Source organism: Eublepharis macularius, chromosome 2, assembly GCF_028583425.1.
Source record: "Eublepharis macularius isolate TG4126 chromosome 2, MPM_Emac_v1.0, whole genome shotgun sequence".
Classification (NCBI taxonomy): Eukaryota; Metazoa; Chordata; class Lepidosauria; order Squamata; family Eublepharidae; genus Eublepharis; species Eublepharis macularius.
The window spans coordinates 123,323,954-123,343,161 of NC_072791.1; the positions used below are offsets into that span (position 1 = coordinate 123,323,954).

A 19,208-nucleotide genomic window follows, 5' to 3' on the forward strand; every position below is an offset into this window, starting at 1 on the left:
GTGGATAAGATTTTTGATGTTGCGTAGATTCAATCTATAATAACCAAATTAAAGAGGTAACCAAAGTCTCAATTCTTATTATTTGTCCCCCCCCATAACCCAGTTTATGTGATATGTACAATGCTGCTGGCGCAGCTAGAATGTTCTCCATAGTGATAGATAAGAAAAACAAGAAGACTCTGCCATTGGCACAGTTAGCTAGACTTCTGCAGTGCAATGTCTGGTGGAACAACCCACACAACGGAGTGTTGCACCAGATTTCTGCGATATGATGTCTCTTCTGTTCTTATTCTTCCTGCATTTTGTTTAGTGCTAAAACACCAGACCATCAGCATTGAAAGCTCCCCTGTAGACATATCAAAAGGTTAAGTGCCTTGATTTATACTGAGTTACTTGCAAAGCTGCTCAAGTCTGACTATTTGAACCTAGCTAATTCTTGTTACACTAAAACAAAAGAAGATCTTCATAGGTATGTAATTGCTTTTGACTACATGCTACAATCCAACTGTCTCCTGCTGACCAAGTCTCCTTGAAGCCCAGCAAATGAAAGCTAGTGGAATGCCTAAAAGCAAAACGTTTCCTAAAGCGTGGGAACGGCACACGTTGGTGCTGATTGTTGACGTCACAACCCTGCCTTCAGCAGGAGGAGGGCAAAGTTACAAACGGGCATTCTATAGAAAGCAAAGAGTATGCTTTGAATGCTCGAGGAATGTTTGTGTTCCTGCTTTTAGATTAACAGCTCTTGTTTTAGCTCCTTTTGCTTATGGAACTGATCAGTTACACTTTAAAAATTCTACAATCATTAAAAGAGGCCTTAAAAATTATGCCTGAGAGCCTGAAGCATGGAACACATTTTCTTTTCTTCAAAGACATCATTGTCTTTACACTTTATTCAGCAATATAAGAGTGAATGTCAACACATCACGTGCTGGATAGCAATACAAGAAGGAAGCTGTTTCATAAGGAGCCAACATGAATTTTGAGAAGGCAAAGCCATGAAAGTCATGGCCAAAGTCAGTTGCCTTGAGCTCTGTGCATAGTGAAATCCATTTCAGGGAACAGGGATATCTGTGCATAGGCTTGCCCTTCTACCAAAGCTAATAGGGAATACAAGGCAGTCCTGTATACCCAATGGTGATGCCATGCCTAGAAGTACTTGTAAAAAACCAGAACAGATGATTTATTTGTTTCAGTGATTGAACTAATTGATTTATAATACTTTTAACCATTTTTTCTCTGGAGAATGGAGCCCAAAGCTGTTTCCAAAGAATTAAAACACCAAATCACAAAAAATCATAAATTTAAAAAATCAGCGACACAGTCTAATAATGACAATAAATAAATACAAAAGAAATGGATAAAAGCCAGTGTATACATCTACCCTTAAGTGCCCCCCCAAAGCCCTCTTGAGCAGCCCGCACATCCTGGAGGCCCAGAGGATGTGCAGCTTCCACACGGATTCAGGAAGGCCATTTCACAAAACTGGGCAGCTACTGAGAATAACTTGCTGCATCTGGAAAGGCTCAGTGCAAGAGACATCCTTTAAAACTCAAGAGAATTACAAAAGAAGAGATTCTCTGAGCTGGGGAGCAACCACTGGATCTTTTTATGTGCCCCTGTTCCTTTGACTTAATGCACAGGCAATATGCTTACAACCACATACTCTACGCTGCTGTAAGAGATCCTATATGGAGAAGATGGTTACTCAGAAATGTTGAAACTGTACAGAGGAGGAGTAGTAGTTACATCTCTGTATTTCATTTTTCCAGGTTAACTTAAAATATAATGATAGGCTGGAATTTTGTACTCAACTCTGCACAGTTACATTTATCAACTACTTCAATGATGGATGCATGCTGATTTCACTAAATGCATTTAGAATATCTGTGATCACCACAGGGCTTGGCAGAACTAACATATGGGTTGCAGGTGCTAGCATGCCAGCATCTACATAGACTACTACATGGGCCATGCTGGAAAAGTGTAATCCACCTTGGATCTCAGTGAAAAAGGCAGACTACTACTCTCACTCCTCCTCTTCCTATACTTCTGGTATCAGAAGCCTCCAAAAGATCCAGAAAAATCAGCAGGGTCACATTCCCCCTGTCCATCACCCAGTGCAGGTCATCTACCAGGACAACTATATACGTCGTATCATCTAGAAATGGCTGGTGCCGTCTCATGTGAGGTTCAGAATCTTTAAGCAAAAAGAGATCACAATGAAGTCTTTGAAAAGAAGTTTGATGCCATCTAGGGTCTCAAAAAGGCCTTGCACATTAGTGAATTAAATTATCCCTGCATTTTCATATTATAAAATCTTGACAGTAAGTGACATAGATTCTGCACTTCTTGGGGAACTCCCACTACAATAGTCTATAGTCTATTGCAGATTATGTGAGTGAGAGGACGCTTTACCCCTGACCTCCACATATTTGCGCTGAGGTCAGAGAGTCTCTACATATATGTCCGTAACCTGAATTTCCAATCAGATAGAGGGAGCTCTGTGCCTGTACAATTGTATATGTTTACGCTTTGTCCTGATCTTCAAGTGAGCATGCTTAAGCCCAGGGCTGAGCCTGCTGCCATAGTCGAACTTAACCCCTCCCCCCATGCATGTTGTCATGTCCTCTGAAAAGTCTGTCTATCTATCGTCTGTCTGTCTGTCTGTCTGTCTGTCTGTCTGTCTGTCTGTCTGTCTGTCTGTCTGTCTATCTATCTATCTATCTATCTATCTATCTGGAAGCATTTGTATATTGCATTTCTACCCCAAAGAGGGTCCCCAAGGCAGTGAACATTAAAACTTTTGAAAAAATCAAAACAGCATTTAAAAACAATTTAAAACAACTTTGAAAATAGTATAAAATAATTCAATGGAATACACGTAACACCAAGAACAAGGAGGAGGGCCAATAACATTTATTGGGGGTATGTATGCCAAACAAAAGCAAAAAAGTCTTAAGCAACTTGGGGAAGACAGGAGTAGAAGGGGACAGACAGATCTCCCTGGGGAGGGAGTTCCACTGTGACTGAGAAGGCCCTTTCTCGGGTTGCCGCTGGCTAACCTTAGATGGCAGGGCACCCAAAGCAGGACCTCTGAAGATAAATAGTATGTATGTTCATATGGTTATACTGAGTGGGGTACTCATGACTATGTTGGGTCTAAAATTGGTTGTAAACAAGATTTTACCATGAAAATGTACTTAGCTCAATCACACTGCTCTGTGTAAAAGTCCAGTCTTCTGAGTTTTAAAAGGGGGGAAACTCCCAAAGCATCACAGGTGAGAATTGTAGCTCTGAAATGAAAACACTTTCCTTTTAATTTCTTGCCCTGAAAGCTGTAGCCATCCAGAAAATGTAATAATAGTGGGAAGGTGCTTTGTCAACAGGGAATTTCCCAAGAATGATACAGAAGCATTGCAATGGAAACATTTTTGAATGCATGAAAGCCCCTAACGTTCCTTTCATCTTAAAGTACTCTGCAAATGAAGGATGGCATAATTGTTATGCATTCTTCAAATGGAAGGACTCAAGGACAAGCACTAAATAGAAATGGTACTTGAGTCAAGAGCAGGAAGAGGAGCTTTGGTCTTCCAGTTTCCAGACCGCTATGCTGTTCAAGGATGGGTTGTTCTTCCAATGCTTATGAATAGTATGAGAAATGTAGGCAGAGCTCTGTTTGGGTGTATAAAAAAAGAAGCAGCCCAGTGAATGGGGAAATAAAGAAAGCTGCCCACAGCTCCAGAAACATACCAATAGTTATGCTGCTAAGAACACTGACAGCAGGGCCACACCTTTATTTTCTTTGCCTTTAACAACAGCATGGCAGACAAGTACAGCTTCATTTTTGGTCTTCTGTGCAGGTTCACATGGGACTGTTCATGCACAGGCCTGCATGAACACTGGCACAGGCCAGTAAGTTTTGTAGGTAAAGTTTCCTCTAGAGGGTGTCATGTGTGGCTTGTTTCCTGCCGAAACAGCCTGGGAAGACCAACATCCTCAACCCTCAGTTCCATTTTGCTGCCAGTCAGAAAGGATCTTCGTAGCATCTTTCTTTGGATTTCTTTTCCACTTGGACAAATGGAAAGGAAAAAAAGACCGTCAGAATGGCTGAAAAGGCCTTATTAAAAGATGCATTCAGTGCAATATGAAAATGACAAAACCAGACATTGCTTGGTCTGTTTGGGAGAGGGGCATAATGTTAGCTTGTGCAAACATTGCCAGAGTTTCACCCCTAAACCCAGAGCAGAAAGAACCACCAGGCTCAAGGCTAATTTGTGGGAATGGGTATTGTTGGTAGCGATTAGCCCTTCTGCTAAATTGGCTACATCCTCTGTGCTTACAGAGATCACTGACCGCTCAGATCTGACAGTACTAGCCATTGTGCTGGCCAAGACTCTGACCTCCCTGGATTGTACCACCTTGGATCCAAAAACATCATTTGTCTTGGAGTGCGCCGAGCCAATCAGGTCCAAATTCATTTTGGATCCATCAGCCAGCTTCTAGTGCACCAAGCCCATCAGCTTCGACAACCTCTCGGATCCGACAATGTTCCATATCTAGAGAGCCAGTGGATCAGTCAGTACGAGCACCTTCTACAACATCTGCCCTTATGGACCCACAATCAGCTCCAGTACCTGTAGGGCATGAATCTGAGAGAGCAGAAATCCCTGTGTCATTTGAACCACTCAGGGAAAAGACTAAAATTAATTCAAAACATTCTAAACATAAGAGGAGCTCCCACAGGATGCAAGTGATAGACAATGCGACGGGATTTGGAGGTAATGGAGACCCCACATACCTCTTCCTCCCACTCAGGTTCCTGCTCAATTTATTCCTTGGAAGAGGAAGGAGATTTCCCTGCGAACCTTTGTACCTGACCAGTCTGAGTTCTGGACAAACTTCAAACCAAAGCTGCTGTGCACACAAATGTCCACCGTGGTACCAGGGAGTATGCCCACCTTCGAGAGTAAATTGGGATGAGCCTTATAGAACTGGTCAGATCTACATCTGAGCTGATGCAACCGAGGGTGAGTCATCCACAACATTATTTCCCGAAATCTTCCATGGTGCTCTATCAGAACCAGATCAAGAACCTTACTTTGGAGAGTAGAGTCCAAGTCTACCTTTAGAGCCATCACCAGATGACACTGTAGAAGATAGGGAACCTATTTCTCCCACAGATGACTTTCGACTTTATGACAAACAGATGCTCCATATGGCTAAATCCTTGGACATAGAGCCTCCTCTGAGCCTAAACACAGTAGTTATCAGATCCCAACCTACTTAGAGGAGTTCCCTTTGAACTGAAGCCACTGTTACTATAGATGCTTTGATGTAAGGTTGGGGGGCACATTCAGACCATATCACTAACCACACAGCACATGATTTGTTAATAATAACCTAACTTTGTAAACTGCTCTGAGTGGGTGTTAAGTTGTCCTGAAGGGCGATATATAAATTGAATGTTGTTGTTGTTGTTGTTATGATTGAAAGGTGAAAGGAATTTACATATCAATATATTAGAAATGAGAGCTGTTTATTATGCACTTATCTCCTTTGCAGATATCGTACAAAACAAATATGTCCAAATACTTATGGACAACTGCACAACTATGTTCTGCATAAACAAACAGGGAGGCACATCAGGGAGCCTCTGCATAGACTCCATCTCCATCTGGAACTGGGCAATACAACACAGTGGCTGATTCCGCACACGTTGGATAATGCACTTTCAATGCACTTTATCAATTGTTTGAGGTGGATTTTTTGTTCCGCACACAAAAAAATCCGCTCCAAATGATCTATAAAGAGGATTGGAAGTGCATTATCCAACGTGTGTGGAATCAGCCAGTGTGTGCCTTCAAGCCATCTACGTCCCGGGGAAATCCAATTTCATTGCAGACCGACTGAGCAGACTAGGATTATGGTTGTTGTGGGTTTTCCAGGCTGAATTGCCGTGGTCTTGACATTGTAGTTCCTGACGTTTCGCCAGCAGCTGTGGCTGGCATCTTCAGAGGCGTAGCACCAAAAGACAGAGATCTCTCAGTGTCACAGTGTGGAAAAGATGTTGGCAGGTCATTTATATCTACTCAGGAGGGATGGGGTTGAGCTGAGTCATCCTGTAAGAGTTTCCCAGGGTGTGGAATGCTAATGGCGGGAGGCTTCACTGTATCCTGAGGAGGTTCTTTTGCATATGGATTGGTGCTTGATGTGCTAATCTTCTCAGCAGGGCTATTGTCGGGTGTAGAGTGTTTTGTTAGCCTGGTGTTTTTCAGAACTGGAAACCATGCTCTGTTCATTCTTAAGGTTTCTTCTTTCCTGTTGAAGTTTTGCTTATGCTTGTGAATTTCAATGGCTTCCCTGTGCAGTCTGACAAAGTAGTTGGAAGTGTTGTCCAGTATTTTGGTGTCCTGGAATAAGATACTGTGCCCTGTTTGTGTTAGGCTATGTTCAGCCACTGCTGATTTTTCAGGTTGGCCAAGGCTGCAGTGTCTTTCATGTTCTTTTATTCTTGTCTGGATGCTACGCTTTGTGGTCCCGATGTAAACTTGTCCACAGCTGCAGGGTATACGGTATACTCCTGCAGAGGTGAGGGGGTCTCTACTGTCTTTTGCTGATCGTAGCATCTGTTGTATTTTTCGGGTGGGTCTGAATACTGCTTGAAGGTTATGCTTTTTCATAAGCTTTCCCATCTGATCAGTAATTCCTTTGATATATGGCAAAAACACTTTTCCTGTAGGAGACTGTTTTTCCTTGGTTGTTTGATTCATCCTGGGTTTGATTGCTCTTCGGATTTCATTTCTGGAGTAGCCATTTGCCTGAAGTGCGTGGTTTAGATGATTAGTTTCCTCATTGAGAAAGTGCGGCTCACATATCCGTCTTGCACGATCCACTAATGTTTTCATTATGCCTCTTTTCTGTCGGGGGTGGTGATTGGAGTTTTTGTGTAAGTACCGATCAGTGTGAGTTGGTTTCCTGTAGACCTTGTGACCTAACTGAAAGTTTGCTTTGCGGATGACCGAGGTATCCAGGAATGGGAGTTTTCCCTCGATTTCTTTCTCCATTGTGAATTGTATGTTCAGGTGGATGTTGTTGAGATGATTCAAAAACCCCATCAATTCTTCCTCCCCATGGCTCCAAATGATAAATGTATCATCCACGATCCACGAATTCTATGAACAGATGGATGGGGTGGCCATGGGGAGCCCTCTCAGCCCAGTTATAGCAAACTTCTACATGGAACATTTTGAAAAAACAGCTCTAGAATCAGCACCCCACAAACCTAGTGTATGGTTCCGGTTTGTGGATGAATGGCCAAGGGCAAGTTTCAACACTTAACTTCAGTAATGGATCTCCTGTACCAAGGAGCAAGGTATCATGACATACCCAGACTCAGATTGACAGCATGGTTTATCCTGCAATAGGTGGTATTCCCCAAGGAGTAAAAAGGTAAAGGTAGTCCCCTGTGCAAGCACTGAGTCATTACTGACCCATGGGGGGACGTCACATCACAACGTTTTCTTGGCAGACTTTTTATGGGGTGGTTTGGAGTAGTAGAGGTTATATTAAATGGCAGAAAACCTAATATTTGGAAATCGTATGCCTGTAAATGGGATAAATTTGTAGAATAGGCCAAGGAATGGACCTTGACTCCTATATGTGCCCTTTAGCTTGTGTTCTGGAATATGTATTGAGCCAGAAACAGGCTGGTCTTTCCTTCTTATCTGTTAAAGTATATCTGGCCGCTATTTCAGCATTTCATGTCCCTATGAACAAAAAGACTGTTTTCTCACATTATACATCTAAACTATTTCTGAAGGATTTTCAGAACATGTTTCCACCAGCGGCTTGAATTGTACCTCAGTGGTCTTTGCAGCTGGTCTTGCCAAAACTAATGACTAATCCATTTGAACCCCTAGCCACATCCCTTGAAAGCCCTTTAGAATAAAGTGGCATTCCTGATAGCTGTTACTTCTGCCAGGAGGCTAACAGTGCAATTCTAAGCAGAGTTACTCCAGTCTAAGCCCATTGAATTTTAATGGGCTTAGACTGGAGTAACTTTGCTTAGGATTGCACTATAAGTGAACTAGCAGCACTACGCATGGATCTCCTTTCCTAAAATTTATGCAGAAAAGGTGGTACAGAGACCTAGTTTGGAATTTCTCCCAAAGATAGTTTCTAAATTCCACACCTCACAGAAATTAATATTATTTGAATTTTTTCCTGCCCTGGCATCCAAATAGGAGAGGACTCCATACATTGGACATTAGGTAATACTTTTTTATCTGAAACACACTGCAACATTCAGATCAGAGGTCCAACTTTTTGTTTGTTATGCGAGCCCAACTAAAGGGAAGGGGCCCACTTCTCAGACCTTTGCCAGATGGGTAATTCAGGCCATTAAAATGTGCTATGGACAAACTGACTCATATTGTCCATTAAAAGTCCATACCATTCCACCAGGTCATAAGCATCATTGGCAGCCCTACTGAAATGTGTTCCTCTAGAAGACATCTATAGAGTAGCAACATGGACATCAGCCAATACCTTCATCAGGCATTACGCCTTGGACATACATAACAGGAGGGAAGCAGTTGTAGGCCAAGCAGTCCTGCAAACACTGTTCTTGTGAAGAGTGCACCCCTCCTCTATGAGGCTTGTTAATCTCCCGTGTGGGACTGCACAGAAGACCGAAAATAAAAAGAGAGTTGCACTTACCTGTAACTGTTGATCATTGAGGTCTTCTGCCCAAGCACACATACCCTCCCTCTTACCCTGCTGTATGCTCATCACTACTTACCTGAAGTGCTCCGCGCTAAGAAAAAACTGAGGATCAGGGGTGTCACTCCTCCCAGAGAACAGGCTGTTTCGGCGGGAAACAAGCTGCACATGCACTCCAGGAATGGGCAGACGCCCCCTAGAGGAAATTTTAGCTATGAAACCTACCTATTGGCAGGCCTGTACATGCACAGTCCTTTGTGCGTCTGCACTGAAGACCTCAATGAACAACAGTTACAGGTAAGTGCAACCATTTTCCCCTGCCACCTGCCACCTTCATGCTGGGAGAAGCTGCCTTACTGATTTCTGCTGTGAGGCAGCAGTTGAGGGCATGGGAGGTCTTACCGGGAAAAAAACCCAAATGGCAACACTCAAATATTGATGCTGTTAGTGGCAATTCTGTTTGACGCACCATGTGTTGAATGACTACTGCATGTTATGAGTTTATGTGAAGAAAGTGAGAACTTCCACAGTTTTAGCATAAGATCTTTTTAAGCATCTGTCTTGAAAAGATGCTTGGTTGTTCCACTTCTGGAGCACATGCATCTCAATGTGTGAGAGAGATACACATTTACCCTTCACGAGCTGCTGAAGCTTCCTGTCTTCTGTATAGTAATATGCAAAGTTACCATATGAGGGCCCTTTGAGTCTCTAGTCTCTGAGTTTAATTGAGAAACAAGTGGAAAGATTGAACAAAAAAATAAAACGTATAAGCTAATGTTGGATGTTTTCTTCTCAGCACTCTCTCAAGTTGCTCTCATGCTGTGGTGGCTCTGCTGTACCCTTTCTCCTGGCAACACACCTTCATACCAGTTCTACCCTCTTCCATGATTGACATAGTTTGCTGCCCGACTCCATTTCTGGTTGGACTCCTGTCAAGCTCCCTACCCAAACTAAAAGAGCTACCTGTAGAAGAGGTAAGAATAAATCTAGCAGCTGGGCAACCCACTGGTTCCATCAGGATAGAATTCTCAAGAGAGAGATGCAATAAAGGCCACACATCAGTGTACTTAAATCTTTTACTTGCAGCATGCAATTGAAAATAACACATACCATTTTTGTACAGGAGCTTTCCTCCATTCTCAGTCCATAATGGATGCAACACTAAAATAGTGAATTTGATAGAAGAACACCGGTAAAATAGATAAAGGATACTTTATCTGTGGATCTCTTTTGTCTTCAGCAAGCCTTGTTTTCTACTGATTTGCCTTAACTGCAAATGTGATCTCCTTAATAGATTTATAATTGCTTCATTTTTTCTTGTCTATAATGCCAGCACATTTAGCTACAACAGAATATGGGTAATTTTTTAAAACTGTTGGCACTAAGAAATTAATACACATCTGGGAGTTTTCTCCCAACTGCAGTTTTCACAAATCAGCTATTTTTGCAGTATTTTGCTAATAGTATAATGTAATGGAGAGGCAATAGGACCACCAAATATATACAGTCTATTCTAGGAGAATGTGTTGGTACTGTTTTACAGAATGAGCACTGTGATCAAAATATTGTTCTCAATGCCCACTCTTTCATTAACCAAATTCTGAGCTGATTCATTCTCCTTTTGTGTACTTTATGCACCATGAAATTGCACCATTTATGCATTATCAATGCAGAAACTGATTGCCTAATGCATATAGAAACAGATGTTAAATGTGTGTTAAAGACGGAATGTTTTGGAGATCATTCATAGGGTTGCCATAGGTGAGAGATGACTTGACAGCACATAACACACCCACATGGAAACAAATGTACATGGGAACAGGCAGCTGATGATAATGCAGAATGATTCAGAAAACCGTGCACAAAGATCAGGAGCATACTTGTATTATTCCAGTTCGGTATGGTTCCACTTTGATATGTCATGAAACAGGGGAAGAAGCTCCTTGATAGGGCTGAGGCTTAAAATACATGTTACCAGTTTTATCGAACTCATGTTCCCAATATGCACACAGAAGCTGTGGGGAACTGCCTTTTAAAGACCTGCTGCGACCCAGTTTTGCTTGGAACTGCAATGTGGGGGGAGGAATGGCTCCTGCTCCCTTCACATCATTTTTAACCCCAAAATGGCCCCAGGCAGCATTATTTGCCCCATTTTGGAGTGGATCAGATAATGCTGCTTGGGGCCATTTTGGCTCAGGAAAACGGGGGAACCTGGATCCAACTTTTTAAAAGTTGAAACATCTACTTTGAACCTGATTCTCACCCACTTTTGTGATGTACATAGTCACTTTGGTTGTTGTGGGTTTTCCGGGCTGTATTGCCGTGGTCTTGGCATTGTAGTTCCTGACGTTTCGCCAGCAGCTGTGGCTGGCATCTTCAGAGGTGTAGCACCAAAAGACAGAGATCTCTCAGTGTCACAGTGACACTGAGAGATCTCTGTCTTTTGGTGCTACTCCTCTGAAGATGCCAGCCACAGCTGCTGGCGAAACGTCAGGAACTACAATGCCAAGACCACGGCAATACAGCCCGGAAAACCCACAACAACCATCGTTCTCCGGCCGTGAAAGCCTTCGACAATACATAGTCACTTGTTTTATTTTTTCACTTTCTTACTCAAGTTTCATATTATATTGCTATTAATGAATTCCTTAGATAACCAGAAGCTGATTCATTTGTTACTAAAGTACTATGGGAGGGGCTGTTGTGTGACTGCAACCAACACCACTCTGGGAATGTCTGTTAGGAGTATTTTGGTGTATCAGATTTTGATCCTTCCCATGCCATAGCTTCCCTTCCTGGAGCACTGGGAAGAGGAGCCCTGTCAGTTGCCTACTCTGCATAGTAGCTTACTACCAATGACCCTAGAGCTGCATGGGATCCAGTTCCTTGCAAACAGCTACTGTGCTGCCTTAGGTTACTATCTCAGTGCTGTAATTTTGAGATAACTGCCGCTGTTTATACAAACAGTGAACAACAGAGCGTTCCAGCAGTGCCTTATTCTTAGGGTCATTTACAGAACATTGCATTCTCTCTGGAACTGTGGGCTGTACCCACCAGAGATAACAATCCTTCCATTGTTTACATGAAATTTTTCTCAAGTACACTAAAGGCATTGTTACTGCTTTAATAAGCAAAGGATCAAACACCATCTCTCCTTCTATACCATGATTCTCATGTATTTACTTTTAAGTAAATCCTGTTGATTTACTTAAAATATACATGCTTTGGAATTGGGATCACAATCTATAGCCACTTTATACTGTCCTGCTTAGAAGTCAATGACAAGGACATTCCATACAGTACAAGATTGAATTCCTGCTTTGTACATTACAAGCACATGCTACACTTTTTGACATTTTGACACTGGGTGACATTAGAAGTTACATTCATTGATCAGGCAAAGGTCAAATTAGATTGTTCCTCTCAATAAGGTCAGATATATTTCCCAGCACCAATTTTTTTCTGTGTTAATTCTTTATAGGCTTTGATGGTGAATCTTGGCTCTGATCGGTTCATAAGACAGGTACCGTTTCTTTTTTCCCCATAGTTCATTATAAAAATCTAAATAAAGATGTAGGGCTCAGCTAAGAAATTCTGCTTGAAGTTGTATCATACATTATGAATCAGAATTTTTTTTTTAAAAAAAACCTCATACATAAACAGCACACAGAAGGGCAAAATATTGATGAGATGTCAGGCAAATTCATTCCAAGGACATTTCAAACCTCTGCTTGCAAAATGTCTTGCCAGTACATCAGAGAGAGCTGTTTCACTGCCTGCACAACCCAAGGGATGATGACGGAGGGAATGGCAGGAGTGTGCCTCCTCTCATGCCCTGCCTTGGATTCATCCAGGGCAGACTCCAGAGGAAGTTGCTTCCCCTGCAGCCCACCATGGATCCTGCACTGGGGGTGCACTGGGGGTGGGGTGCACTCCTCCTGCACTGGGGGTGGGGAGGAGCATGGGTGGTGGTTGTCTGGTTACTACTCCTGCTGTTATTTTTAGAGTGCCACCAGCGTGAGGTCCCTGCCCTGAGGAGCTTACAGTCTAAAATTTGGCACCCCCTCCCTCAAAAGGAGAGGGAGATATGCCTTTGATAGATGCCGTTGATTCATTAATATAAAATTCAAGCTGGAGCCCATAAGGAATTGCATGGAGGGGAAGAATTTGGAAATACTGCCTCATTTCCCAAAATTTCCCTTCCAGGATTCTGTTAACCCTCAGGGGCTTGAGGAGGCTGATTCCCTCCCTCCCTTTTCCTTTAACAGTTTTTCAGCTGTGGTCATTGTTTGGTCCTTTCTGGAGTGTATTTTGTTCTCTTGAGGCTTTGAGTTTTCTGTTAGTTAATATGTAAAGTTGAATTTTTCTGCATAACCAGGGAGTCCTTCAAGTAGATTAGAAACTCGTACCTTGTCTGCATCCTGTTGTGCAGCTTTCATCTTCTGCACAGGAATCAGCCAGTTTACTGTTAGATTAAGTAGAACATGAAGAGATCAGTCAGGTCATATCTGTTTAATAATTTGGGGGATGCCATGTATGCTTGTATTTCACCACATGTTCAAAGTTTTGCCCTTTGAGAGAGGCGGGTGGGTTTTTTTGCCTCAGAGAAGACATTTCTTCACTCTTGGAATACCAATCTCTTGTTAGTATTCTTCACTGCATTTCACCCCTTGGCGCAGGCATCCCCTCAAGAACGCCCACTTCACTAGCCTTCCTTTCTGTGAAGGAAGCATCATGAGGCAATTCCTTCCATTTCCCCTGAGCCTGGAAATTACCATGAGGATAGAGGGGCCTGCAGTGGAGGAGAGGTTTAGAATAAACCCTGTAGAGGCTGGGCCTTAGGAATTCACCATGCATCTTCTGACCTGAATTGGCAGTTGTGACTGTGGTCTTCTGAGACATAGAAAAAGTGACTCTTGTTCCTTACACGTAGCTGGAGAAAAAGCAGATTGTGGTTAATGTCCTACACAAACATTTATTTATTATTTTCTTGTGTTTCTATTCTAAAATTTCATGCAGAAATGTAAAATGTGTTTAAATACATTTCCAGATATATATGTAAATTCTAAACTTTGCATTTTTCCCCCGACTGGAAAGAAGCACATGTGGGAGAATGAAATCTTATGATTATTTTTTCCCCTTCAGATGGATGATGAAGATACGCTTTTGCCTAGGAAATTGCAAGCGGCTCTGGAGCAGGCTCTGGAGAGGAAGAATGATTTAATAAACCAGGATTCAGACAGTGAATCGGATGAGGGTAAGGGGGCAGCCTAGGAACTTAGGGGGATGTGGGAATAACATGTCCTTGGAAGCCAGTGAGGGAAATGAAAATGGATCCGTTCACAGCAAAAAATGTATTTTTTCAATACGAAGAATACACTTAACAACATACAGTTCATTGGAGTATTTAATGATGATACACATCATTTTTCATTGTCACACTCCCAATCACTTGATTGAATAGGAATTCTAGGCCAGCCATTCTTGAAAGTCCTTTCCATTACTATTTTTGACTCACTTAAACAGTTTTACACTGAGCTTTTAATTATGTTTGGATGTTGTCCTGAATGGTTTAGAGAAGTTTGCTTTGTTGACATGAATGTCTGAAGTGTCTGTTTGAAAAGACGATATATCTGCCCAGGTTTATATTTTAATAGGCTTGAGATTCTTTACTTTTTTGTAAAGTGGCAGCATTTTTCAAATGGCAGCATTCTACAGATTTAGCTTTACAGATCCTAGCACATTCTTATGATTTCTGGTAAATGTCAGTAAGACTGTGGTCATTGCATTGTATAGCACTTAGAGCCTAATTACATCATGTTATATTTTCCCTGATGACATTCCTGGGTCAGCCATGTTCTGGAGTTCTGCATTTCCAAGGCATGTGTGGGCCTGAAATGGATTAGGACTGCAGCATAAAGGGAGAGTGGGCTTAGACCATCTCCTCCATGCTATTTTTCTGACCTGAAACAGCCCCAGGGAGCTGCTACTTGCCCATTGGGGGAACAGAATGTGGGAAGCACGGAATGCCAGAAAGCAGGTAATATATAATTAGGCACTACATCTTTGCAGGATCACTCCCAAATCTTTTACGTTTATGTAATGAAGTGTGAATTGCTTGGTAGAGGGGAAGCAATGGAGGGGAGGCAGCATAGCCTGATCTCATCTGATATCGAAAGCTAAGCAGCGTCAGTACTTGGATGGAAGATCACCAAGGAAGACTGTAGAAGGCAGCACTGGCAAACCATCTCTGCTTCTCACTTGCCTTGAAAGCCTCTTGCTGGGGTTGACGATGGCATATATGTAGAGAGAAAGCAAGCAATATGATTGGCTCATGGGGGGCCTTTGCATGAGACCTTTGTCTGAGACATTATAAGAGTCAACAATTCTGAGCCAAATGAATTCAATGTTAGGAATTTAATAATGAAGAGGAATATTGCTTATACACAGCAGTTCCTTGAATTCACTAATTATGCGGATTCTAGTATATGGCTATATCTATATATTGTTTTTGCTTTCTTGTAGAGTGCAACACCCTGAATGGATTAGTATCAGAAGTTTTTATTCGTTTCTTTTTGGAGACAGTTGGACACTATTCCCTTTTCCTAACTCAAAATGAAAAAGCTGAGCGAGTCTTCCAAAGGGAGACTTTCCGTAAATCTGTTGCTTCAAAGAGTATCCGTCGTTTTCTAGAAGTCTTCATGGAATCTCAGATGTTTGCTGGGTTTATCCAAGACAGAGAACTGCGAAAATGCAGGGCAAAAGGTAAGGTCTCTTCTTGCCATTGTAGAATAGCATTTTCATGACTTAATACATATGAGTACATATTTAGCCATGGAGGGAAGCATTACTTCCCATACATTTCTGTCAAGCCTGCTCAGAAGAAGCCCGATTTCCTTGTAGACTGTGATTTCAAACGACTGCATAATTTTCAGGCATTACATTTATTTATTTACTTCATTTATACCCTGACTTTCTCCACAAGTGGGGACTCAAAGCAGTTTACATCATTCTCCTGTCCTCCATTTTATCCTCCTAACAACCCTGTGAGTTAGGTTAGGGTAAAAGTATGTGACTGGCCCAAGGTCACATGGTATAATTCACGCCAAGTCTTGACTCCTTTCCTCCACCATAAGATTTACATGTCTATCTGACAAAGTGGGCTGTGACTTTCAGGAACTCATGTTGAAATAAACGTTGTTAGTCTTTAAGGTGTTACTAGACTTCTGTTTATTTGGTTCATAGTCACCACCAGCAAGCTTCTGTAGCAGAGTGGGGATATTAACTTAGGACTTCCAGATCCCAGTCCAAAACTAACTACTAGTGTCATGTCTGTGCCTCATCCATGCCATACTTAATGCAGACCTGTTGTTCTGAACCAATGTTTCACGCTATAACTTGATGTCACATTACCAATGCCATAACTGTTTCCTTTCACAGGCTTATTGAAGCTCCTGGTGTCTTATCTAACGGACTGTAGACACTTTCAGTGCTGCTGACCTTGTATTCTGCTCACTCCCATGCACTGCTATGTCTCAACTTTGATCTCTTGCTTTCTCAGTGTCTTGACTTGATAGTACAAATATGTGAGATGTTCTCAGGACAACTTCGCACCAAAAGCTGGGTAGCGGGGAAGGCTGGAGCCGGCTCCTGCAGGGCCTATGCCACCTCCTACGCTGCCTTAGCAGCCAGCTGGGTGGTGGGGAAGTCCGGAGCCGACTCCTCCGGGGCCAGTGCCGCTTCCTCTGCAGCTGCAGCGGCAGGCAGGGAAGGCCCGAATCAGCTTCTTGGTGGGGATCTCCCCACCAAACAGCTGATCTGCAGGTTTAAATGCCCCCTTCTGTGCTGCTTCACAGCGGCACAGAAAAGAGGCATTTAAAACTCCGCTGGCTGAATCAGTTGCTTGGGGAGGATTTCCCCATCAAACAGCTGATCTGCAGATTTAAATGCCCTCTTCCATGCTGCTTTGCAGCGGCATGGAAAAGGTGCATTTAAACCCCCACCAGCTGGATCAGTTGCTTGGCAGGGATCTCCGTGGGTTTAAATGCCCCTTTCCGTGCTGCTTCCCAGCAATATGGAAAAGGAGCATTTAAACCCCCACCAGCTGGATCAGCTGCTTGGTGGAGATCTCCTGTAAAGCAGCATGCTGGGTCTGATTCGGAAATCCCTAATCATTGGGAATTGAGTCCGATTCGAGTACTTTACCCGAATCCAAAACCCAAATCGCACACTCCTACTACACGACACTGCTTGTCATTTAATGAATATTTTGCAGTTAACCCAATTACTTTAGCAACTGCTTCCATGTTGAATTTTTTTGCCGAGTCCACAAGAAACCATTATCCTTTGATTTGAGCCCAGTGGTACCTTAGAGACCAACAAGATTTTCAGGGTATAAGCTTTTGTGACTCAGAGCTCCTTTCTTCAGAACTTCAATATCTTTGATATTGTTTTAATGTACATTGCTGCAGTAGGGTGGGAAAGCTAGTGACTAGGATGCCTGAAGGAATGGAACTTTCAAAGGCTAGGATTTTGTAAAGGTTGTTGAAAGCAATGTTGAGCAAAAGTGCTTGAAAATTGGCTCTCTGGTTGTGACAACAATACAAGCAACTAGAACGCAATCCTCCTTTTTCTTGGAAAAAGACCAATAATTTCTTTTTCATCCACTTCTCACAGGTCTCTTTGAACAGAGGGTTGAACAGTATTTGGAAGAACTTCCAGACACTGAACAAAGTGGAGTAAATAAGTTTCTACGAGGTCTTGGTAAGGAAAAATTTGGTCTGGAAATGTTTATGCTTCAAGTCTAAACTTATGTGCATGTTGGAAAACTGCTGAAGGTCTCTTATGAAGCACATTCCATTCCTCAAGCCTTCTTCATTGTAGCATTTCCTATACAGAAAAATGGACTTATTAACAAATAAATGTAAAAATCTTAAGAACTGAAACATCTTTTGGGGGGTTTCCATCGATCAAACCAATAAATGTATGATAGCTTTTCCCTAGACAGTTTCTTAATAATATCTCCTAAGCCATGACTTTCAGATGTGGTAAACTTTATTCTTCCTGTGATTCTCCTGGTTTCAGAATGCACTGTTAGAATTTCAGACACTGGTGCTTTAAGTTACTAGTTAATTCACTCTTCAGACTTATAATCTTTCTTCTTTTTATGTGAGTGACATAATTTCCTCATTATTTATGCACAACAATGCTAATTCTATTACTAGTATTGTGTAACTGAGAAACTTTCCCCCTAAAACTTGATACGTTGCATCCATTGTAATGGATAGAGAATCAACAAATCCATTGTTGGATCTCTCTTGGAGGGTATCAACTAATACAGCAGTTTTTAGCTTGCACATTATATTTTGTGATCAGTTGTGTGCAAAAAGTATTTGTGCATACAGCCACATCATAAAAACAGAGAACTGAAAAAATGTAGAACAAATATTTTCCATCCAATGTGTCTTGTAGCATTGAGTTCTTAGATTAACTATGCATTTTGAAAATATTCCCTCCTGGGACAAGAGGGGTCTCCCTTTGAGAGGACCTGATTGGCAGGGGAAAAAAGATGCTGCCATGTGAGGTGAGCCTAGTGCTTGCCTGACGTTGCAACCTATGAACCAAAACAAAACACACTTTTTGGCAGGAGGGATTCATTTCAATTTAGTTTCCTGGTTTGGGTTCAGCGTTCCAGAAGTTACTTTAATGAACTGAACTGGCAATTTCTGTGTGTAATTTCAGTTCATTTTTTTCTGTTATGCACACTCCTAATATCCATTGCATATCTGGAGAAGTTTGGAAGGGAGACTTCAATCATAAGCTGCAATTCAAAAGGCAATTCCCTGGGAATAAGCGCACTATTGACTAACATGGGACTTACATCTGAGTAGATCTGCTGGGGTGCATCTTGGTTTGTTTTGCACTACCCAGCCACTGGCCTGTGTCTCCCCACCCCCCCCATCAGGAAAAGTGAGGAAAAGTGCTGCGGGTGGGGGTGGGGGGGTCTGTTGTGTCAATCAAACTTGATAAAAGCTGGGGAAGACTTCAAGCATGGGCTGCAATTAAAAAGACACTTCCCTGGGAGTAAGCAGTGTTGAATAACATGGAGTTTATATCTGAATAGACCTGCTGGGGTGGGTACCCAGATACTGGTCTGGCTCTCCCCACTCCCCATCTGGGCACTTGGGAACACTGCGAGGAAAAGTGGGGGGTGGGGGGAAAGGTGGTCTGTTGAATCAGTTAAACTTGATAAAAGCCCCGGAAGACTTCAGTCATATGCTGCAATTTGAAAGACACTTCTCTGGGAGTAAGCATAAGGAGAAATTGCACCAAAGGTAATAATTTACTGGCACTATAGAAAAAGGAAAAAAAAGTGAACAGAAAGGATTATAATATTGCCACCTCTGCCCTCTCCCTGCTGCTTTCCTTTAGCCAGTCAGGGTCTGCTATTGGGTGTGTGCATGTGTAACTGAGGGAAAATTCAGCGA

At 42.3% G+C, this 19,208-nt stretch overlaps 1 protein-coding gene across 4 annotated transcripts in view; it reads left to right on the forward strand.

The window, feature by feature from the left end:
- DENND2B (DENN domain containing 2B) overlaps nucleotides 1-19,208 on the forward strand; it is a 233,650-nt gene that overhangs the window by 213,120 nt on the left and 1,322 nt on the right. For all 4 annotated transcript variants that reach the window (XM_054970816.1, XM_054970815.1, XM_054970817.1 and 1 more), the window contains 5 exons: nucleotides 9,518-9,695; nucleotides 12,203-12,244; nucleotides 13,867-13,978; nucleotides 15,247-15,486; nucleotides 17,398-17,484. In XM_054970816.1, the coding sequence (XP_054826791.1) occupies nucleotides 9,518-9,695; nucleotides 12,203-12,244; nucleotides 13,867-13,978; nucleotides 15,247-15,486; nucleotides 17,398-17,484 (659 nt within the window). The remainder of the gene's footprint in view (nucleotides 1-9,517; nucleotides 9,696-12,202; nucleotides 12,245-13,866; nucleotides 13,979-15,246; nucleotides 15,487-17,397; nucleotides 17,485-19,208) is intronic.